A 21463-nucleotide genomic window follows, 5' to 3' on the forward strand; every position below is an offset into this window, starting at 1 on the left:
GAGTAGCTGGGATTACAGGCACACGCCACCATGCCCAGCTGAATTTTTGTATTTTTAGTAGAGATGGGGTTTCGCCATGTTGACCAGGATGGTCTCGATCTCTTGACCTCGTGATCCACCCGCCTCGGCCTCCCAAAGTGCTGGGATTACAGGCGTGAGCCACTGCGCCTGGCCCTTTTTTTTCACTTTTCATGTTTTTGGTTTTCTAGATTTCTGTTTAATTTTGAAATTGATTTTGCAGTTTTGTCAGCATTTACACACCGTTAATTTTTAGTTATAAAATAATTTAGCTATAAAATAAATTTTAAGAAAATCGACACTTTCTAGTCTCTAAGGATGCATATAAATCCTTAGCCTTCAGCTCTGTCTCCTGTCATGAAGGCAGAGAAGGAGAAGTGACCCTCTCTATCTCAGCACAGATGCTTCCAGGGACCTTTTAAAACTTATTTTCTATTTCAAGGTGGACATGGTGTTAATTTTAAACTGATTTTATATAAGTATATTTTCAGTAGAGAAATTAGCCCTGTATGTAATTTTTGTGGAGTTCAACACAACTTAGAGAAGGCAATATAAATTCATGTAGCAAAAGTTATGAATGGACAACCAAAGCCAAGTGTCACACAAAATACGTCAGGCTGTAAGTATTAAGAAACTTTAGAAATTTTAACCTGTATAATGGATATTATTCTGTAAATAATAATCATTTACTGAGAATTTATTGTCAGCCAAATACCTGTGTTATCTTTCTGAAGTATAGCTATTATCTCATTTTACAGAGAAAGAAACTGAAGTTCTGCTGTTTCTGTTAATTTTTTGCTCAGAGTAACATAGACTTGAAATGATGTTTCTGGGGATTACTAGTTAACTAAAATATTTGGCAAAAGCTTCCTGTCAATTGATTTTTCTACATATTAGAATGTTAAACAAGTTAGGTGGCAAACTCTTCACATCAGAATTTGTTGAAAAACTACTTAACATGTATTGATGTCTGTTTTAAGATTAAAAACAGACCATGTGTTAATCTTTTAATGATTAATTATGCATTGCTTCAGATGCTATTTATTTAGTAAAAAGAACCCCAGGCTGGCTGCTAGAGACTTAAGCTTTAATCTCTGCTCAGCATTATACTTTTGGTATGATTTCAAACAAATTTCTTAAATTCTTTGGATGTCAGTCATATTAAAAAAGAAATGTAGTTCACTCTGGGAAGCTGCTTTGTGTCTGTGAGCCTGAGGCTCTACCCTCAAACCTAGAGAAACAGTAGCAAATAGACATAGCAGAAAAGGACCCAGTCACAGCAAGTGACCTGGCCCAGGAAGCCTCTTTTGTACTTTGTGCCCAAGACTACCTTCCCAGTGCCCAGAGACACTGGGGCAGCCAGAGGGCATTGATATAGGAAACTACCACACTTTTCCCACACCTGGTAGTCTGATCTTGAAAAACCACTTTCATTCCCTCAAGCAGCAGAATCAGGGGCCAGTGGGCGCTCTAGAAGCTTCACGTAAATCAAGCCGACTTAAATAATGCTAGAAAGACTCTGAATATTAAACCATTCCTGGATCCACAGCTCACAAAAGTAGGCCAATACTAACATGCTAAACTTAAACAGAGCAACTACCTGCTAAAATAAGGCAGATTAATTTTATTTTAACTTTTTAAAACTTTTAAGTTCAGGGGTACAAGTGCAGGTTTGTTACACAGGAAAGTTGTATCATGGAGGTTTGTTGTATAGATTATTTCATTACCCAGGTATTAAGCCTAGTACCCATTAGCTATTTTTATTGACCATCTCCCTCCTCCCACTCTCTACCCTCTAATAGGCCCCAGTATGTGTTATTCCCCTCTGTGTGCCCATGTGTTCTCATCATTTAGCTCCCACTTATAAATAAGAACATGCCATATTTGGTTTTTTGTTCCTGAGTTAATTTGCTAATGACAGTGGCCTCCAGCTTCACCAGTGTCCCTGCAGAGGACATGATCTCATTCTTTTTTATGGCTACATAGTATTCCATGGTGTCTATGTACCACTTTTTTTTTTTTTTTTTTTTAAATCCAGTCTATCATTGATGGGCATTTAGGTTGATTCCATCCTTGTCATGTGCCAGTTTTAAAGGGGAATGCTTCCAGCTTTTGCCCATTCAGTATAATTTTAGCTGTGAGTTGGTCATAGATGGCTTTTATTATTTTGAGGTATGTTCTGTTAATATCTTCTTTATTGAGAGCTTTAATCATGAGTTAATGTTACATTTTATGGAAAGCCTTTTTGCATCCATTGAGATAAGCATGTGCATTTTGTCTTTAGTTTCTGTTTATGTGATGAATCACATTTATTGATTTGCATCTGTCGAACCAACCTTGCATCCTGAGGATAAACCCTGCTTAATCATGGTAGATAAGCTTTTTGATGTGCTGTTGAATTCAGTTTGCCAGGATTTTGTTGAGGATTTTTGTATCAATGTTCATTAAGGATATTGATCCAAAGTTTTGTTGTTGTTTTTCTGTCTTCCAGGTTTTAGTATCAGGATTATGCTGTCCTTGTAGAATGAGTCAGGGAGGAGTTCCTTCTCCTCAATTTTTTGGAACAATTTTAGTAGGAATGGTATCAGCTTTTCTTTTTACATGTGGTAGAATTCAGCTGTGAATTCATCTGGTCCTTGGCTTTTTTGGGGGGTGGTAAGCTCTTTATTACTACCTCAATTTCAGAGCTCTTTATTGGTCTGTCCAGGGATTCTATTTCTTCCTGGCGCATTCATGGGAGAATGAATGTGTCTAGTAATTTATCCATGTATTCTAGATTTTCTAGTTTATGTGCATAGAGATGTTCATAATATAAACTAATAGCTAGTGGTCTATTGTATTAATTTTTTCAAAAAACCAGCTCTTGGATTCGTTGATCTTTTAAATGATTTTTCTTGTCTCAGTCTCCTTGGTTCAGCTCTGATTTTAGTTATTTCTTGTCTTCTGCTAGCCTTGGGATTTGTTTGCTCTTGGTTCTCTAGTTCTTTTAGTTGTGATATTGTTATTAAGGAGGTTTTTCTAACTTTTTGATGTGGGCATTTAGTGCTATAAATTTACCTCTTAACACTGCAGTAAGGCAGATTTAAATAGGAAACAGAATCTCTTAACATAATAGTCAAAATGTCCAGGTTACAACAGAAAGTTGCCTGTCATACCAAGAATTAAGAAAATCACTACTTGAATGAGGAAAATAAGCACACAAACAAACAAACCAACAACAATTACCTGACATCGACACTGAGATAATTTAGGTGCTGGAATTATCTGACAATGATTTTTAAACAGCCATCATAAGTATTCCCTGCTAATCAAATATAAATTCTTTTGAAACAAGAGAAAAAATCAGCTATATAATAGAATTTATTAAAAGAACAATGAAATTAGAGAACAGAGATATACAACAACAGAAATAAGAGTCAATCTAGATGGACTTAACCTAAGCAGTTGAAGATGGCAGGATAGAATCAGTGAATCTGGAGCTTAGAACAATGTAACTCACCCATTCTGAAACAAATAAAATAAAAAAAAAGAACTCCAAGGACCTGTGAGACAATAACAAAAAATCCAACATTTGTGTAATTACAGTACCAAAAGTAGAGGAAAAAGGGAGTGGAGCTGAAGGAATATTTGAAGAAATAATAACTGTAACTTTCCCATGTGTGATGAAAGGCAACATTTCAGATCCAAGAAGCTGAGCTAATCTCAAATAGGATAAACCACATAAATCCATACCAATTAACATTATAATTAAACTATTAAAAACTAAAGACAAAGATAAAAACTTGAAAGCATCCAGAGAAAAACAATGCATTTTTATAGGGTAATATAATGTCAGTTTGGATTACAACATACTTCTCATCTGAAGCCACAAAAGCCAGAAGTGACACAATATTAATCAAGTGCTCAAAAAAACACTGCCACCTGTGAATATATATCTAGTGAGACTAACCTTCAGGAATGAGGAGGAAGTAAAAACAGTCTCATATCAAAGAAAACTAAAAAAAGATTTTCACTAGCATGCCTACTATTAAAGATTGGCTAAATAATTTTTTTCTAACAGAAAAGGAATGATAAAAGAAGAAATATTGAAGCATCAGGAAAGGGAAGGGAACAACAGAAAGAGCAGAAATATCGGCATATACAATAGACTTTCCTTTGCCCCATGAGATTCATAAATCATATTTGATGACTGAACCACAAATTATACATGGTAAAATGTTGATACCAATAGACAGTTGTAAGTCACATATGAATATTGCAATACTCAGATAAGCCATTATAAAACTCCTGCAAAAATATATATTGAAAAACACTGTAAACAAAGGAAGATTGAATCCTAAAATTTGATAAGTAGCCTGCAGGAAGGCAGGAAAAGAGACACAGAGGATGGAAACCAGAGGAAACAAATAGAAAACAAATAATAAAATTATATATTCAGTGCTAACATATCATTAACTAACTTAAACGTAAATAGTTTAGATGTACCAATCAAAAGAAAAATTGGCAGTGTGTTAAAGAAAATGACTAAACTATATGCTGCTTACAATAATATTCAAATTCAGCAACAGAGGTAGAGTAGAAGTAAAAGTATAGAAAAAGATAGACCATACAAACAATTTTTTACAAGGAGTGACAATATTAATATCCAACAATGTAGACTTCAAAACAAAAAAAATTTCTAAAGAGAAGAAAAGTATTGTGTAATGATTAAAAGAACAATCCACCAAGAAGACAAAATGACCCAAATGTGTAAACACCTAATAACATAGCCTCAAATAGACATAAAATAAAAACTGCGAGTTTTTATTTCTTTATTGTAATTTTATTCAACCGAGAGTTGAAGAGAGAAATAGAAAAATCAACCATTATAGTTGGAGACTTCAACAGCCTCCTTCAGCAACTGATGGAACAACTAGACTGAAAACCATCTAGGATATGAAAGATCAGAATAACACAGTCAACCAACAGGATCTAATTGGCATTTATAGAACATTCTACCCAACAACATCAGGATACACATTAATCTTTTTTGTTGTTGTTAAATATCCACGAAATATTAATTAAGATAGAGCATATCATGAGCCATAAAACAAACCTCAATACATTTTAAATAATTGATATCATAAAGTCTGTTTTTTCTAAGTGTCATTAAACAAGAAACCAAAATTGAAAAGATAAGGAAATCTCTAAAGACAGGATTTAACACAATACACTTCTAAATAACCCATGGAGTCTTAAAGGAAATGAAAAATACGTAGAAAACATATAAAATATTTGGGTATAGCTGAAGAAGTGCTAAGAGAGAAATTTATGGCATTAATATTTATATTTTAGAAATGAGGAAAGATCTCAAATCATAACCTAAGTTCCTACACCAACAAAATAGAAAATAACCTATTGGGAAGTTGGGTGTTCATTTGAAGACTCCCACATATAGACATTAAATAAATTTGTTTACCTTTTCTCCTGTTAATCAATTGGCCTCATGCCAATAATTTTTCGTGATGGTTAGAGCCACTCTTCTCTCCTGACAGTCTTAATAAAAGAGAACGCAGGATGCCTATCCATTGGCAAAAGGGCTAAGAGCTGACCCCAAGACTACATTGCTACACTCTGCTTTTAAAAATGAAATAAATAGGCTGGGGGACAAGATGGCTGAGTAGACGCAACCAGGAAACACCTCTCCCACTGAGAGAAACCAAAATATCAAGTAAACCATCACACTTCGAACATCTTTTAAGAGAAAACACTGAAAGTTGATAGAGAACCAACACAGACACTGAGGCTGAAGAAAGATGAAGCTGGGATGCTTGCATGGAGTGTCTGAGTACAAGGACCAGCTCCTAGCCCTGAACTGGTCCTCAGGAAGTGGTAAGTGAAGAAACTGCAGGGTTCCACACTCCTCTTGCAACCAGATGATTGGGTTGTTAGGTGTTCTCTGTCAGAGTCTCTGGCAAAGACTGGTTAGCAAATGAGCAACAGGCTTCTCAGACCAATCTTGTAGAGGGATGCATTTCCAGCTCCCATGCTCACATGTGAACCCAGACCTCATTCTTCTCAGTGTTCTGAAAGTTGGTGCTCCTCCCTCACTCAAGTTTAGGCCACAGTTCTCAGCTCAATAACCCTGAGCTGTGTGCTTGAATGGTGGGGGTTGGGACTAGGCTTGTGGCTCTGTCCTCTGTCCCCTCAGGGTTGAGCACTGGGACAAAACTAGGTCATCAGGTCTGCTACAGGGAAGACACCAGGAGACCCAGCTGGGAAAATACAAGCTGAGCAGTCCTCATGGCTATTGAATGTAAAATGGTACAGCCACTCTGGAAAAAAGTTTTTCAGTTTCTTATAAAACTGAGCATGCAATTGCCATACAATCCAACAACTGTACTTGTGGGCATTTATCTGAGAGAAAAAGATTATGCTTACATAAAAGCCTGTATACAAAAGTTTATATAGCAGCTTTATTCATAGTAACCCCAAATTGAAAGCAGTCCAGATCTCTTTCAACTGGTAAATATATGGGTAAAGAAACTAGTTCTTCCATACAGTGGATTACTAACCAACAATGAAAAGGAAAGTGTTATTGATACATGCAGCTGTCTCGATGAATCGGTAGAGAATTATGCTGTGTGGAAAAAAACCAATCCCAAAAGGTTCTATACCACATGATTCCATTTATATGACATTCTTGAGATGACAGAATTATAAAGATGACAACAAATTAGTGGTTGCTAGAAATTAAGAGTGATGGAGAACAGGAGGAGAAGCAAGGGGTAGGGATAGGGGCAGCTGTGGTTATAAAAGGTAGCCTGAGGGATATTTTTGACTGAATTGTTCTGCATTGTAGCTGTGTCATGCACCATCATGTCCAGCTAGTTTTAAATTTTTTTTTGTAGAGATGGGGTCTCCATGTGTTGCTTAGTCTGGTCTTGAACTCTTGGCCTCAAGTAATCCTCCTGCTTTGAGAAGTCAGAAAGGTCTAGTGAATCAATGTGGGTACTAAAGAGACTGGGTACGTGCAGCACAATGTCTGCATTTAGAACATGATTAATGAATGTTCATTTGCCTTCATCCACCCATTCCTCTAGCTGCCTTTTTTTTTTTTTTTTTTTTTTGAGACAGAGTCTCTATCGCCAGGCTGGAGTGCAGTGGTGCGATCCCGGCTCACTGCAACTTCCATTTTCCGGTTTCAAGCAATTCTCCTGCCTCAGCCTCCCGAGTAGCTGGGACTACAGGCACGCACCACCACGCCCGGCTAATTTTTTGTTCTTTTAGTAGAGACGGGGTTTCACCATGTTTGCCAGGAGGGTCTCGATCTCTTGACCTCATGATCGGCCTGCCTGGGCCTCCCAAAGTGCTGGGATTACAGGCGTGAGCCACCGTGCACAGCCTCCTCTAGCTGTCATAGCTCCTTTTACTTTCACACATAGGAAAGGAAGAAATCCAGTGTTAAAACCCAAACAATCTTGAGCTTTTTATGCCAGGAAGGAATAGACCAATGTTTCTTACATAATTGAGTCCACAAATGCCTGTGAATTGTTTAATGGAAAGAATATAATTCCATTTAATCAGAATTTTTAAAATAAATTGATTGTGTGTAATTTTCGGGGAGGGATGGGGAGGACAGGATCTTGCTCTGTTGACCAGGCTGGAGTGCAGTGGTGCAACCACTACTCACTGCAGCCTTGACATCCTAGGCTCAAACTATCTTCCCGCCTCAGTCAGCCTCTGGGATAATAGGTATGTGCCATGACACCTAGCTAATTTTTAAAGTTTTTGTAGAGGTGAGGTCTTGTCATGTTGCCCAGGCTGGTCTAGAATTCCTGGGCTCAAGCAGTTCTTCCTGTTTGGCCTCGTAAAATGTTGGGATTACAGGTGTGAGCCACCACACCTGGCCTGTCATGTATAATCTTTATTTAGATAGTTGACAACTTCAGCATTCTAGGTACAGTAACCTTAGTTCTTTGCCCATTGCAGTTGGTCCAACTTTCATAATAGGGCCATTTGGGACCCAAGTTCATGCATCAGTGGCTGGTTTCAGGGAGAGGTTTACTCCAGTGGCTGTTAATTCAGGCTATGAAGCCTTATGACTCAGGCTTGAATCCTGGATGTTTTACTTAGAAAATTATTTAACTTTCTTATGCCTCCATTTCCTCATATGTAAAGTGGGGACAATAGCCACTTCACTATGCAATTGAGAAGAATTAATGAACTTCTGTGTATGTAAAGTATCCAGTACTATTCCGTCTACAGAATAAATGGTCAGGAACCAAACAGAAGGATCAAAGAGCATCCACAAAATGAAGACCTCCTTTGGTGGCTCAATGTATTGCTTTGCCCAAGAGCACCAACAGAGGAAACTATTTGGCATGTGAGACATTCTTGAAGTCATGTTACCATATGGACTTGGTCCTCTGAATTCTTCTGGCCTCCCACCTTGACACTTCTGAACTAGAGTACCATTAGCACTTGACGTGTTGAGCACACACCATATTTCTTTTACATAAGGCCTGTTTTCTATATTTGTTTATAATTATAATGTAGTATAGACTTTCTTTTTGAAATTTATCATCTTCTAAAATTTCTAGTTATATTTCTTTAAATGAGGATCTATAAGGTTTTCAATGGGAAAATAACATTTTCAATTAATCTATTATGTACCATCTCAGTCCAAAAAGCATTTGGAATGGCTTACAAAGTGAATATAGATACTAATAAAATAGAACATGATGACCAAAGGCAAATGACACACAGATTTTGTTCTACATGTACATTAATGTAAAAGCAGCCCCTATGTATATATTTATTTTTACTTTACAAAAGATAAAATTAATGTGTTAAAATTTTTTCATGATCCATAATTGTATTTTTAAACAGATATTATCTTCATTTACTGATAAAGAACTCTTAGCATATGCAAAAGCTGGAGCAGTAGCTGAAGAGGTCTTGGCAGCAATTAGAACTGTGATTGCATTTGGAGGACAAAAGAAAGAACTTGAAAGGTTTGAGTTTCTTTTTTAAATGGATAGAAATGTTAAATTCTGTCTTCTCATAGGCCCTTCAGATTGACAGTGTTAATTGTAAGCATTTTCTCCCATATATATGTTTTCTTAAATAGCTTAATGGATATATTACAGCATAACTAGTATTTTGGAGAAGTTGCAATTCTAATTGTACTTTTATCTGCTAATTCAAAGAGTTTTCTAGATGGGCAATAATGTAAAAATAGTTTCCTAAGGCTGAAATGTATTTTCTATCTCTGATGTATTTTTTTTCCTCTATTAAGTTAATTATTGATTGTCTAAGATTGCCTGAGTATTTTGTGTAAGATATATGGGGACATTTTAATCTGTGGTTTATTTTCCCTTCTCCCCAGGCCCCAACTTAGTTGACATATGCTACATGATTTGGAAGATGAAAATATAACCAAAAAGCACATTTGTACAAAAGTTCAAATTCTTTTATATTATGTGTTTAGTGTTATGCTTGCAACTGTTCCCCTTTATTAGATTTCTGACAGCATAGATAGTAATTTATTGAAATTTATAATATAAATTAGATTACTGATTTCTAAGCAGCAATAGATTTTATTTAAAATTGAATATAAATTATAATATTCTGATGCTATAACATTTCAATGTTATGAATATATATATATTTGAAAGTAGTAAACTGTATTGGTTAAAGGGGTTATACATTGTCTGGTACAGCCATAAAGAAAACAGAGGGAATTTTCAGAAGTCAGAATAGTGATTAGCTCTGGGAAAGATGAGTAGTTGTATGATGAGAACCGAACACATGGCAGGGGATTCTGTGGTTCTGGCAGTGCTCTGTTTTCTTGATCTCAGGTGTACTTATATGAGTATTCACTCTATAATTTTTTTTTTCCCTGTGCATATATGTTTGGAGTACTCTTGTTCGTATAGTATATTCACAAATATAAAGATATGTCCTCTGAGAATAATTTGTGATGGCTAAGTGCCATTGTTCAAAGGAAAGCGGTATCTATGTTACATTTTGATTTTTGCTAAGGTCTTTGCTTTTGCTTTAAAATATGTCTGAGTAATAAAATGAGGAGTCCTGCTTAATGACTGAGCAAATATTCAATGAAGTAAAGTCCTGGCTCTTATGGAGCTTAAATTCTAATGGGGCTGGGTAAGATTATAGACAACCACAAATAAGCAAAGAGGGAATATATCAGTTGGGGTAAATATTATTTAGGGAAATAAAATAAGAGAATCATGAAGATACTATTTAGATAGGTTATTCAGAAAAATATTTTTCTGATTAGTTGATATTTGAGCAGAGACATAATGAAGTTTTGAGTTTGGAATTCTTTTTCAGTTTTCCTCAGAGGAAAAGTGGACCAGAAAAATAATATGCCGAACAGCATTGGAAGACCAACCAAACTTAGCTTCTGCCTGGTTTCACAGCTGGGGAAAAACATCTCCCAATAGAAGTTAGATTCTCAGGCCTGACTGCTATCTGCAGTTGGGGTCTGAATTTATAACGCTCTGTGGACTAGAAAATGATCTCTCTCAAAAGCTGAGGATTTTACATTAACAATGAGCTCTAGTCCAGTGATACCAGAGTATCTTGTAGAAGAAATGAAAAATTATTGAAAATTGAAGAACTAAACATCTAAATCGAGAAGTTAGAGAAAGAACAATAAAATATTAGAAGGAAATAATAAGGGTAAAAGCAAAAATTAATAGAAAATAAGGCAAAAGAGTGGAAGATTGACAACTTCATAAATAATTATTTAAAAAGACTGATAAATAACTAAATATTTTATATGTTTAATCAGGAACAAAAAAAGAATGAATCAGGAAACAGATTAAAATATCTATAAATTACAGCTTTATACCAATCAATTTTAAAACCCTGATGATATAGACAATATGCTAGAAGAATGTAGGTTAAAATCCTTACTTAAGAAGAAAACCTGAGTAAACCATAGCCATTAAAAGGATTAAATTCAAAGTTAAAAATCTCAATTTTCCACTGCTTCTCCCCACCCAAGCAGAAATCATAAGTCTGGATAATTTTGTAGGCAAGTTCTACCACAACTTCAAGAAAGAGATAACTCTGTCTTACATAAATTGTTGTAGAAAATGGGGGAAAAAAAGCTTGTGAGTTCATTTTATGGGGCTAGTATAATGTTGATACTACAACCAGGCAGGTATAATATGAGAAAGGAAAACCAAAGGACAGTTTCACCTAAAACATAGATGCACAAATTATAAATAAATAAATTATTCGCTAAATGAAATCATGAAAAATAACAGATTAAAATCATCCTGAATGTGTCGGCTTTATCCTACGAATGCAAAGATGGTTTTAACATTAGGAAATCTGTTGATATAATTACCTATATTAACAGATTAAAATAAAAAAATTTGTTTTGATGTAAGGGGAAGAGCATTAATTATATACAATTCATGACAAAAAACTCTTAAAACTAGGAATAAAAAACAAACTTCTTAATATATTAGAGACCCACAGGAAACATTTAGTGGTGAAACATTAAAAAGCATTTTAACACTTAAAATAATGAACGAAATAAATAAATACAATTTTTTCTGTCAATTTAAAAAAATAAAAAACAAATAATGAATGAAGCAAGTATGTCTGCTAGCGTCATTTCTGAGTACTGTGGCACTAGTGCTAGATAATAAGACCAAGAAAACAAATAAGAGTAAGAATGAAAAAAGAAAACAAAAAAGAAATAAAGGCAATAAGGATTGGAAAACAGGAAGAAAACTGTCATTATTCACAGGCAATATGATTACCTACACAGAAATTTCAGTAGACTTTATAAGCTAACAATATACAATAAGATCTCTGGATACCTATCATTACTCAGAATAAATGGCATTCCTTTAAACCAGGAATGAACAAATAGAAAATGTATAGTTTTTCATCAATTCTGAATGAATTCATCATCTCTGAAATTGAAATAAACCTACCAGTCTGTGCCATCTTACAATTGCTGTGAATCTGGATTGAAGTTCAATACTTTCAGGCAGGATTTGTTTGCTTCTGCTATTCACCATGGGTACCCTGCTAACCTGAGACCATCTTGCATTAAATTCTGTGTCTCGTTGGCTTTGGACCACACTCGTAGTGTAAATTCATACTCAGACCTGCATGAGTCCTGCTTTGTGGTCCAGATTCTCAGGGAGGTTGTTTTTTCCTTCCTTCACCTGGTTGGTGTCAAGGTTGAGATGTGAGTTCTGCTGTGTGTTGCTTAATATACTGAGGTATAGCCCTTTGGGTCCTAGCTGCATATGGAAATTACTATTAAACTCCTTTCTTAATGCTTTATAAAATAACAGAATAACAGTACTTGTTACAATTAAATTCATCTTAAATTTGAGGAACTGACAATATTTTTAAGGACATGATTAGCAACAAAATCTATAATGATGGATGGAGTAAAACCTGAGAAGAAGGAAATGGACATTAGGAGAATGAAACCCAACATTTATAACTTAGATAAATCCAATCATTTTAGTTCACTGAAAGTTTAAAGGAATTCAGATTTGATGGAGATTGCTTTAATAAGTTAGACACGAAAATATTTTTCCTAGAGAAAATGGTGATCAACTTTTAATTATAAGAATAAACAAATGGATGTACACAGCTATATCCAAAGATTTCCATATTGTATCTAAGAAGTATTTTATATATGGAATCATTTCTTCAGAAAATATGAGTTACTTGAATATATCTTTGAAAAGACAGTCTCCCTTGGAGAACTGTAATTAGTTTTGCTTGGAGGTCAAGAGTTGACATAGGACTACAAACTGATGGGCTATTGTTCTTCCCAGGTTGGCCATTTCTTAAAAGTTTATTCATTCAACAAATGTATTCAGCACCTACAACATGCCAGGCACTGTGCTAGGTTCTAGGTTTTCTTTTTCTTTTCTTGTTTTGTTTTATAAAGGTTTAAACAAAGCTAGGGCTCTAGGTTTTCAGCTGTGAATTAGAAATAGAGGATATTGTATGATCTCCAGTCAAAATAGTAAGATGGGTAAAAATGGAAGGAAGGGAGAAAGGGACAAAGAAATATAAGGAATTGTCAAAGAAATAAATAAAAATATTGATTTAAAATGTGTTTATTGTGGCACTGTTCATAATAACAGAGACTTGGAACCAAGGCAAATGCCCATTAATGATAGACTAGATAAAGAAAATGTGGCACATATACACCATGAAGTACTGTGCAGCCATAAAAAAGGATGAGTTCATGTTCTTTGCAGGGACATAAATGAAGTTGTAAACCGAAGGTTTACATTCTCATTCTCAGCAGACTAACACAATAACAGAAAACCAAATACCACATGTTCTCACTCGTAAGTGGGAGTTGAACAATGAGAACACATGGACACAGGGAGGGAAACATCACACGCTGGGGCCTGTCTGGGGTTGGGAGGCTAGGGAAGGGATAGCATTAGGAGAAATACCTAATGTAGATGATGGGTTGATGGGTGCAGCAAACTACCATGGCACGTGTATACCTATGTAACAAACCTGCACGTTCTGCACATGTACCCCAGAACTTAAAGTATGATAATAAAAAAAAAATTGCTCTGAAAGAATCAAGGAATGTAATGATGATGTTGGGGAGGGCACGTTAACTTTAAATATGGTGGTTGGGGCAGGCCTCTTTGAGGAGGTTTCATCTCAGCTGAGACCTGAGGGATGAGAAAAACCATGCCATGTGGGGAGAGGGATAGGATGGGTTGGAAGAAGAGTGTTCCAAATTTCCTGGGGTGGCTAAGACTTTAATATGTTCTAGGAAACCTCATAAGGCTTACGTGACTGAAGCTCAGTTGAGTGAGGGGAGATTGGAGTAGGCAGGGGCCAGAATATAGGGATGGTGAGCCATGGTGAAGAGTTAGGATTGTATTCCAAGGACATAGGAGAGTGGTTGAGGGTGTTAAACAGAGGAATAAGGATACATGTTATGTTTTCAGATTGTTTCCCTGCCTCTAATGGGTCTCATGAATGGATGTGAAAAGTCAAAGGGTAGAAGCAGGGAGACCAATGGGGTGGCTGGCAGAGTGGTCCAGGCCATAGGATCTCCCTGATGTAGAGCAGGGGCAGGAGAGGGGTGACAGATACCTAGATTTGGGATATAACTTAGAAGTAGAATTGATGACTGTTCTTAGACCAAACATAATCAGTTTTCTTTCCAGTTCTTCTCCTTCGCTTCTCTGCTTCTACATAAAGTACTAGGGGTCTTAATCTGACTTTCTTTTCAAATTAGCAGTACAGGGGGGAAGATGGCTCCCTTTGAATGGAAATTTAACCAGAAGTTAAAATGAATTTCATTCAATCATATAGAATAGTTTTGTTCTTTTTAACTTAAAAGTATTTTTATCTCTTTTATGTATCTTGAAAATATATTTATCAAAGAAAACAAAAATAAACTAAAAAAACAAAAAAAAGAAAATATATTTATCTATAGTATTTATTTCTGTTTGCTTAACCAGAATTGTTCCTTCCTCTTATAAGTGGTTACTTGCATTATTAATAAATATTTTCATAATATTTAAGAAGAATCATATTTCCTACATACTGATGATTTTGTTATGTAACTTTAGTCTATTTTAGCCACTCCTACTTTCATGATCATTTCTATAGCAAATCTTTTGAGGAATGGATGATTTTAATATCTAGTTTTATATGTGACATTTATATTGAAAAACAACAAAGACCTTATGGAAAAGGATATTGTTTATGTCTCATTTCCCTTTACCCTCTTCTTTCCTTTATTTCTCCTTTCTGATGTCGAAATGATTTTTTTCCTTGTGCATCTGTGCAAATGTTTCCTCTGGCTGCATAGGACAACATCATACTGGTTTCTACGTTAGTCTCGGTAAGCGAGAACTGAAATAAAGGAGATAGCAGAGTATAGAACATGTGCATTAAATTTCCTTAAATGTACTATTATGTAAGTTATTCCCAGTGTACTTTCACCTCAGTTCATCTCATAAAGTGAGAGATACATATGTGTCTGTGTGTTGTGTGTGTGTGCATGTGTGTATATAAATCATTCAAACATGTTTCTCAAAAATATTTTTTCTTCTCAGATGATAACTGGCAAGTTGAGGATTTACATTTTGGGGGATAGAAACTAATGATGTGTTGATATGTTGTCACTGTGAAGTTCTGTTTAAATTTCATCTTTAGTGAACATGGTAGTGATGTAAATTTCACTTGGCATGCTTTTGTAACTGTGTAATGCACCTAAAGTAGTCATGAAAACAAGAAACAATGCATGTTCATATCTAGACAGTGCTTGCACTCTGCTGAACATACTAATGGAACAAATTCTCCAAAGGAAATTAATATTATACTATGTAATATTTATATAGTTGTGAATTTTATGGATCAAAGACCTGAAAGTATGATTTTTATATGGAAGTAAGTTCATTAATTTCAACAATTATTGGCCCCTCCTCTATGCAAGGCAATGCTCTAGGTTTTGCAGGGAGCCGTGATTAAGAAAATATAGACAGATAAAAGGCAATCCATCCTGTTTCTCCAATCCTTTCACCTTGGTTCTATATTTGCAAAATTCCTTATTTTCCTTTAACTCTGGGCTCCACTAGCTTATCTCCATAGCTCTCTTCTTAAATAGAGTAGTCTACTCTGTTCCTTTCAAATGAAGGTAGACTTACAGACATCATTTCCTTTAGCTTTGACATAAAAAATATTTGAATTATCAGTTGGGAATAAGCTCTAAGTCATTAGAACTGGAGAAATAAAATCTGTCAGTGACTCCAACATTATTTTTGGATTTTTTTTTCATTTTCTCATTTTTGCCCCTTTTGTATAATTTCCTATATTTGTACTAAGAAGTATTAATGGGCACTCTCCAGGTTTGGTTAATTTGGGGTAGGCCTTTGTGCTGTCAATGGTTCAGAATTATATTTAATTTTTCTTAGCTCTTGAGGCAGCTAGAAATCCTGGATGGCCCAAGCCGCCAGGTCAGAGTCTGTTAATCCAGCAGCAGGCAGCCATAGCATGACAAGTGTTGGGGAGCATTAAGAGAGGGAGGGACACATAGTCAATATGTAGAAAGGAGAAGGAAGAGAGAGAATACTGATGAATAATGATGGACTTTTATATACCAGTAAGCCAAATAATTTTTGTAGTTCACTGATTTTTAAACTAAACATCTATGGAAATGAGATAAACTGTACAGCTTAAGTGTAAAAAGTATTACATGGCAATTCAGAGCTTTCAAAATGCTCTCACATGTAACCTCTCAGTTGGTCATTCTGACAGTCCTAGAGAAAGTCAGGACAGAGCGCAAACTGTCTCCAAACTCCCTTAATGTTCAGAGATTTAAATGACTTTCCCTTTTTTTGCACTTTCTAACATCATCTCTCCATTTTATTACTTAAATAAAGAGGCATGCAGATTTTGAAAGGAAAACAAGGGTTTTCCCATGGCTTCTATTTTATCTTGTGTATGTAACAATATAAGTTCTAGATGTTTGCTAAATATTGCTTCACTTATTTTGCTATTGCTAAAGCCAGAGAAGGAAGTTTTATAAGACTCCCCACAAATAAGTTTATCTCTGTAAATTTCAGTTTTTTTCTTCTACAAAAGGGGAGTAAAATAGTACTACTATATAGGGTATGAGTAGGAGGACAAAATGCATGTATATCATAGGACTGAGCATATCCTAGCCACTCAATAACTCTCATGCTATGTTGATATGTTTTCATAAAATTTGTGAATATATGTGATCATTTTGTTCTTTTTCCCAGGTACAACAAAAATTTAGAAGAAGCTAAAAGAATTGGGATAAAGAAAGCCATTACAGCCAATATTTCTATAGGTGCTGCTTTCCTACTGATCTATGCATCTTATGCTCTGGCCTTCTGGTATGGGACCACATTGGTTCTCTCAGGGGAATATACTATTGGACAAGTACTCACTGTAAGTGATTTATATTAAGAAATGAACCATTATTTTAAAATGAAAATGAAATCCAGTAATGTTGACTTGACTTTAGAAGAATGTATTTTGAACAACTATTGAATACTACAGACACACGCATTACTAGGTTAAAAAGTGGAAAAAAATTAGATGCATCTGACAACCAGTTTTGTTGCCTTTTTTGCAGATATCTTGCCCAGTTTCTCCTGTGGCCTAAATAATACTGACATTAGCAATCTCAATAGCGTGAACTTTTATTTGTTGAGATTATTTGTGTCAAACTTGATGCTAAACACTTCACTTTTGTTTTCTGATTTACAATTCACAAAAATGGTAAAATACGCAGTTTGACTTCTTTTCAAATTATTTCAAATGACAGCTAATCCACCTCACAAATTATAGAAGTATAAATTGTTCCTCTTCCTAGAAGATTGTTTGGAAGTTTTCTGCATTATAGACCTTTGTGCAAGTGCACAGTCTTGCCATTTAATTTTATCCTTTTTTATTTTGAAGACAATGAAATAATTTGCAAACCAAACTCAATTCGTGTCCGGCTGTAGTAAAATACACACTGTTAAAAGATTCACTTAGTTCCTTTTTCATAGGCCAAGCACAAGTAAATTGAGGCAATGAGAGATGATATTTTGTGGAATTCCTTAAATCAATTCCCTTTTTCAGGAGCCAGATTTGTAATATGGATGCAATAATCACCTCTTTTGTTTTTTAAATTTGCTATGTCCAACATTACTCAGTCAGGAATGGCTTTTCCCATAAAGCTTTTTTGAGTATAGTGATGCTATTGGTGAACTGTAGTTGTTTTAAGAGATGTATTCTGTTTAACTGTGATTGAGATAAGCAGTTTAAATCCAGTATTTACTGGGCATAAATATACCTCACAAACTGAAGGCATCCAGAATAGGGAGTGTGGGGTTTGATATCAGACCAGCTTGGTTCAAATGGCAGCTGTGTCACTTATTAGCTGTATGATTTAGGGCAGCCAGCTAAACTTTTCAAGCCTCCTTTTCTCTCACATGACATGACAGGAATGAGCTTTAACTTTCAGTGTTGTTTTGAGGACTGATTGAGATAATGAATATAGAATCACCTAGCAAAGTTCCTTCTGTGTAAATTACTGAACAATGTAATTCCATGTGATTTAGAAAAAACAAATAATAACATTAATTCTCCTCAACCCCAAAGAGAAACAAAGCTAAATCTTTACCCATAAGAAACTGATTTGCATAAAACAAACAAACAAACAAACAAAAACAAAAGATCTAAAGAGAACATGGCCTGTGACAAAAAAGACTTAATGTGATAAAGGATCAATGACTTAGGTGTATGTGCTTTATAATTTACAAAAAATGTTCATATATCCTGTTTTATCATGATACAACATCTCTATGATTGCTGGATAGGGGGAATGGATAGAACCTTTCCTATTATTCAAATGAAGAAATTGAAGCCAAAAATTCTAAGAGAATGGCCTAACAACATCTAGCTAGTTAGTACTAATTTAGGGTCATCTGAGCCCATGAGGTTGAAGTTGCAGTGAGCTAGGATTGCACCACTGCACTCCAGGCTGGGCCACAAAGCAAGACCTTGTCTTAAATTTTTTAAAATTTTATGCTATTTTTAATTGACAAACCGTAATTGTATTACACTTATGGAGTACAATGTGATGTTTATGTATACACGCACACACACACACACATACACACACAAAATGTGGAGTGATCAGATCAAGCTAACATATCCATCATCTCACTTGACACTTTTTGAAGTGACACATGTGAAATTTACTCTTGGGTGGGGTGGCCCATGTCTATAATCCTAGGACTTTTGGAGGCTGAGGCAGGAGGATTGCTCGAGGCCAGGAAACCAGCCTGGGACACATAGCAAGATCTGATCTCTACAAAAAATTAAAAAATTAGGTGTGATGATGCATGCTTGTAGTTCAAGCTACTTGGGAAACTAAAGCAGGAAGATTGCTTGAGCCCAGGAGGTAGAGGTTATAATGAGGTATGATTGCACCACTGCGTCATAGTGACAGAATCATCCTCCTCCTGGGTGGCAGAATGAGACCCTGTCTCTTAAAAAAGAAAAAAAAAATGAAAAAAGGAATTAAATGTACTGTTAGTTACAAACTTTTAGAATATTTTTAACACCCAGTACTTATATGTTGCCTTGCCATTTTAAATTTTAATTAGCTATGTTAGAAAGAGACAGAAGAAGTATGAAAAAACTTTTGCTGTCACTATCTGAGTAACCTGATGTTTTTTCTTCACATTCCTCAGGTATTCTTTGCAGTATTAATTGGGGCTTTTGGTGTTGGACAGACATCTCCAAGCATTGAAGCATTTGCAAATGCAAGAGGAGCAGCATATGAAATCTTCAAGATAATTGATAACGTAAGTCTGAGTTGGCCACTTACCCATCTATCTAAAAGATTGTCCTGTTAAGAGTCAATTTCTTTGTCTCTTTATCCAGCTGTCCACAAAATATCACTAAAAGTAGTTGTTGTAACCTAATATTGTGTTAAAATTTGACTCTGTTTAGAAGCCAAGCATTGACAGCTATTCGAAGAGTGGGCACAAACCAGATAATATTAAGGGAAATTTGGAATTCAGAAATGTTCACTTCAGTTACCCATCTCGAAAAGAAGTTAAGGTACAGTGATCAATGATCAATCAACAATTAATCTATTGAATGAAGAGTTTCTGATATTTTCTTTAGAGATTATGAAAAAAATGTGTGTATATTTAAACCTAGTATTGAACGATCCGTTCCTATACCCTGTGTCTGTGAATTGCCTTAAAGTTTTTTTCTCACTTGTCCTGGTAGATCTTGAAGGGCCTGAACCTGAAGGTGCAGAGTGGGCAGACGGTAGCCCTGGTTGGAAACAGTGGCTGTGGGAAGAGCACAACGGTCCAGCTGATACAGAGGCTCTATGACCCCACAGAAGGCATGGTGAGATGACCCGTGCTGAGCTAGACGCTGTGGCGATCAGCAGTCACATTGCACATCTTTCTGGTATTGCCCTTTCAACTACAAATGTATGAAAGTCACACTTACTTTTTGTTTCAGGTCAGTGTTGATGGACAGGATATTAGGACCATAAATGTAAGGTTTTTACGGGAAATCATTGGTGTGGTGAGTCAGGAACCTGTGTTGTTTGCCACCACGATCGCTGAAAACATTCGCTATGGCCGTGAAAATGTCACCATGGATGAGATTGAGAAAGCTGTCAAGGAAGCCAATGCCTATGACTTTATCATGAAACTGCCTCATGTAAGTTGTCCTTGACCTTTGCCTTTCTAGAGGTGCAAAGAATAAAATGCAGGCCTACTACATAGGAAGTTAGGAAACTACCGTAAATCAGAGGAAAGGAAATCCTAACAAGGGAAATCAAGATTACTTCAGCTTTGAAAGCTCTAAGCAGTATCAACTGGTCATAGGCAAATTTTTAAAAACTGGGGTTGGTTATTGTGCTAAGATTTGAAGAACTGGACTTACATTGCCTGTGAGACTTGGGTTGTGTATAGGATTCCTTACCGATTTAAAATATGAGCTGAGATAGCTTGTCCTTGTGCTAAATCATTCTGGGTTTTCTGTGGTAGAAATTTGACACCCTGGTTGGAGAGAGAGGGGCCCAGCTGAGTGGTGGACAGAAGCAGAGGATTGCCATTGCACGTGCCCTGGTTCGCAACCCCAAGATCCTCCTGCTGGATGAGGCCACATCAGCCTTGGACACGGAAAGTGAAGCAGTGGTTCAGGTGGCTCTGGATAAGGTCAGTAAGGCTTAGTTCAAACAAGCCTGATTTATAAGCATAAAAACATTCTACTATCAATTCTTGTAAATAAATATTGGTCTTAGAAAAGGAAATTTCTGATAGCTTCTAGGTGATTTCTTCAGCTATTAAAATAAAAGCATTAGGGCTCTTTGAACTCTTTTCCTATTTGTTTCTTTTCTTGTTCAATTTGTATTTATTTCTCTGATCTTAAGTGACGATGAATAAATTTTCATCTAAAGACACTTGCAAATCTTTTAAATTAAAAAATAGAAATATAGACACAAGTGAAAATTCATCTTCATTGTGATCCTCAAAACTTGACTATTTGGATAAACCTGTTATTTAGGTTTTGAGGTTTGTAATATTGCCAAGAAGAGAAAAATACAACCTGAAGGTCGATATTTAACTTCAAGGTGTTGAATGCCACTTTAAGACTCTGTGGGAAATAAGAAACCTCTTATTTCCAGGAGAGGGGCAGAGAGCCTATGATACTGAAAACTTACCTAAGCCATGAAACGTTATTCATTATCAACAGAGTTTGACTGCCCTACAATGCTTGAGTCCATATGACTCATTCACCCTGTAGGATTTGAGTGTTTGCCCTGTGCCAGCCATTGTGAGTTTGATCTCCAGCATGTCATAGTAACAGAGATAATTCTGTGAGGACCAGGAATGTGGAGAGGGAGACTTTCTAA

The 21463-nt window shown here is 35.7% G+C and overlaps 1 protein-coding gene across 1 annotated transcript in view; it reads left to right on the plus strand.

The window, feature by feature from the left end:
• ABCB1 (ATP binding cassette subfamily B member 1) overlaps positions 1-21463 on the plus strand; it is a 105746-nt gene that overhangs the window by 37767 nt on the left and 46516 nt on the right. The window contains exons 9-15 of the mRNA XM_032253036.1: positions 8890-9014; positions 16803-16974; positions 19272-19385; positions 19534-19644; positions 19819-19944; positions 20062-20265; positions 20595-20765. Of these exons, the coding sequence (XP_032108927.1) occupies positions 8890-9014; positions 16803-16974; positions 19272-19385; positions 19534-19644; positions 19819-19944; positions 20062-20265; positions 20595-20765 (1023 nt within the window). The remainder of the gene's footprint in view (positions 1-8889; positions 9015-16802; positions 16975-19271; positions 19386-19533; positions 19645-19818; positions 19945-20061; positions 20266-20594; positions 20766-21463) is intronic.

Source organism: Sapajus apella, unplaced genomic scaffold (assembly GCF_009761245.1).
Source record: "Sapajus apella isolate SASKATOON/1434 unplaced genomic scaffold, GSC_monkey_1.0 scaffold81, whole genome shotgun sequence".
NCBI classification, from domain to species: Eukaryota; Metazoa; Chordata; class Mammalia; order Primates; family Cebidae; genus Sapajus; species Sapajus apella.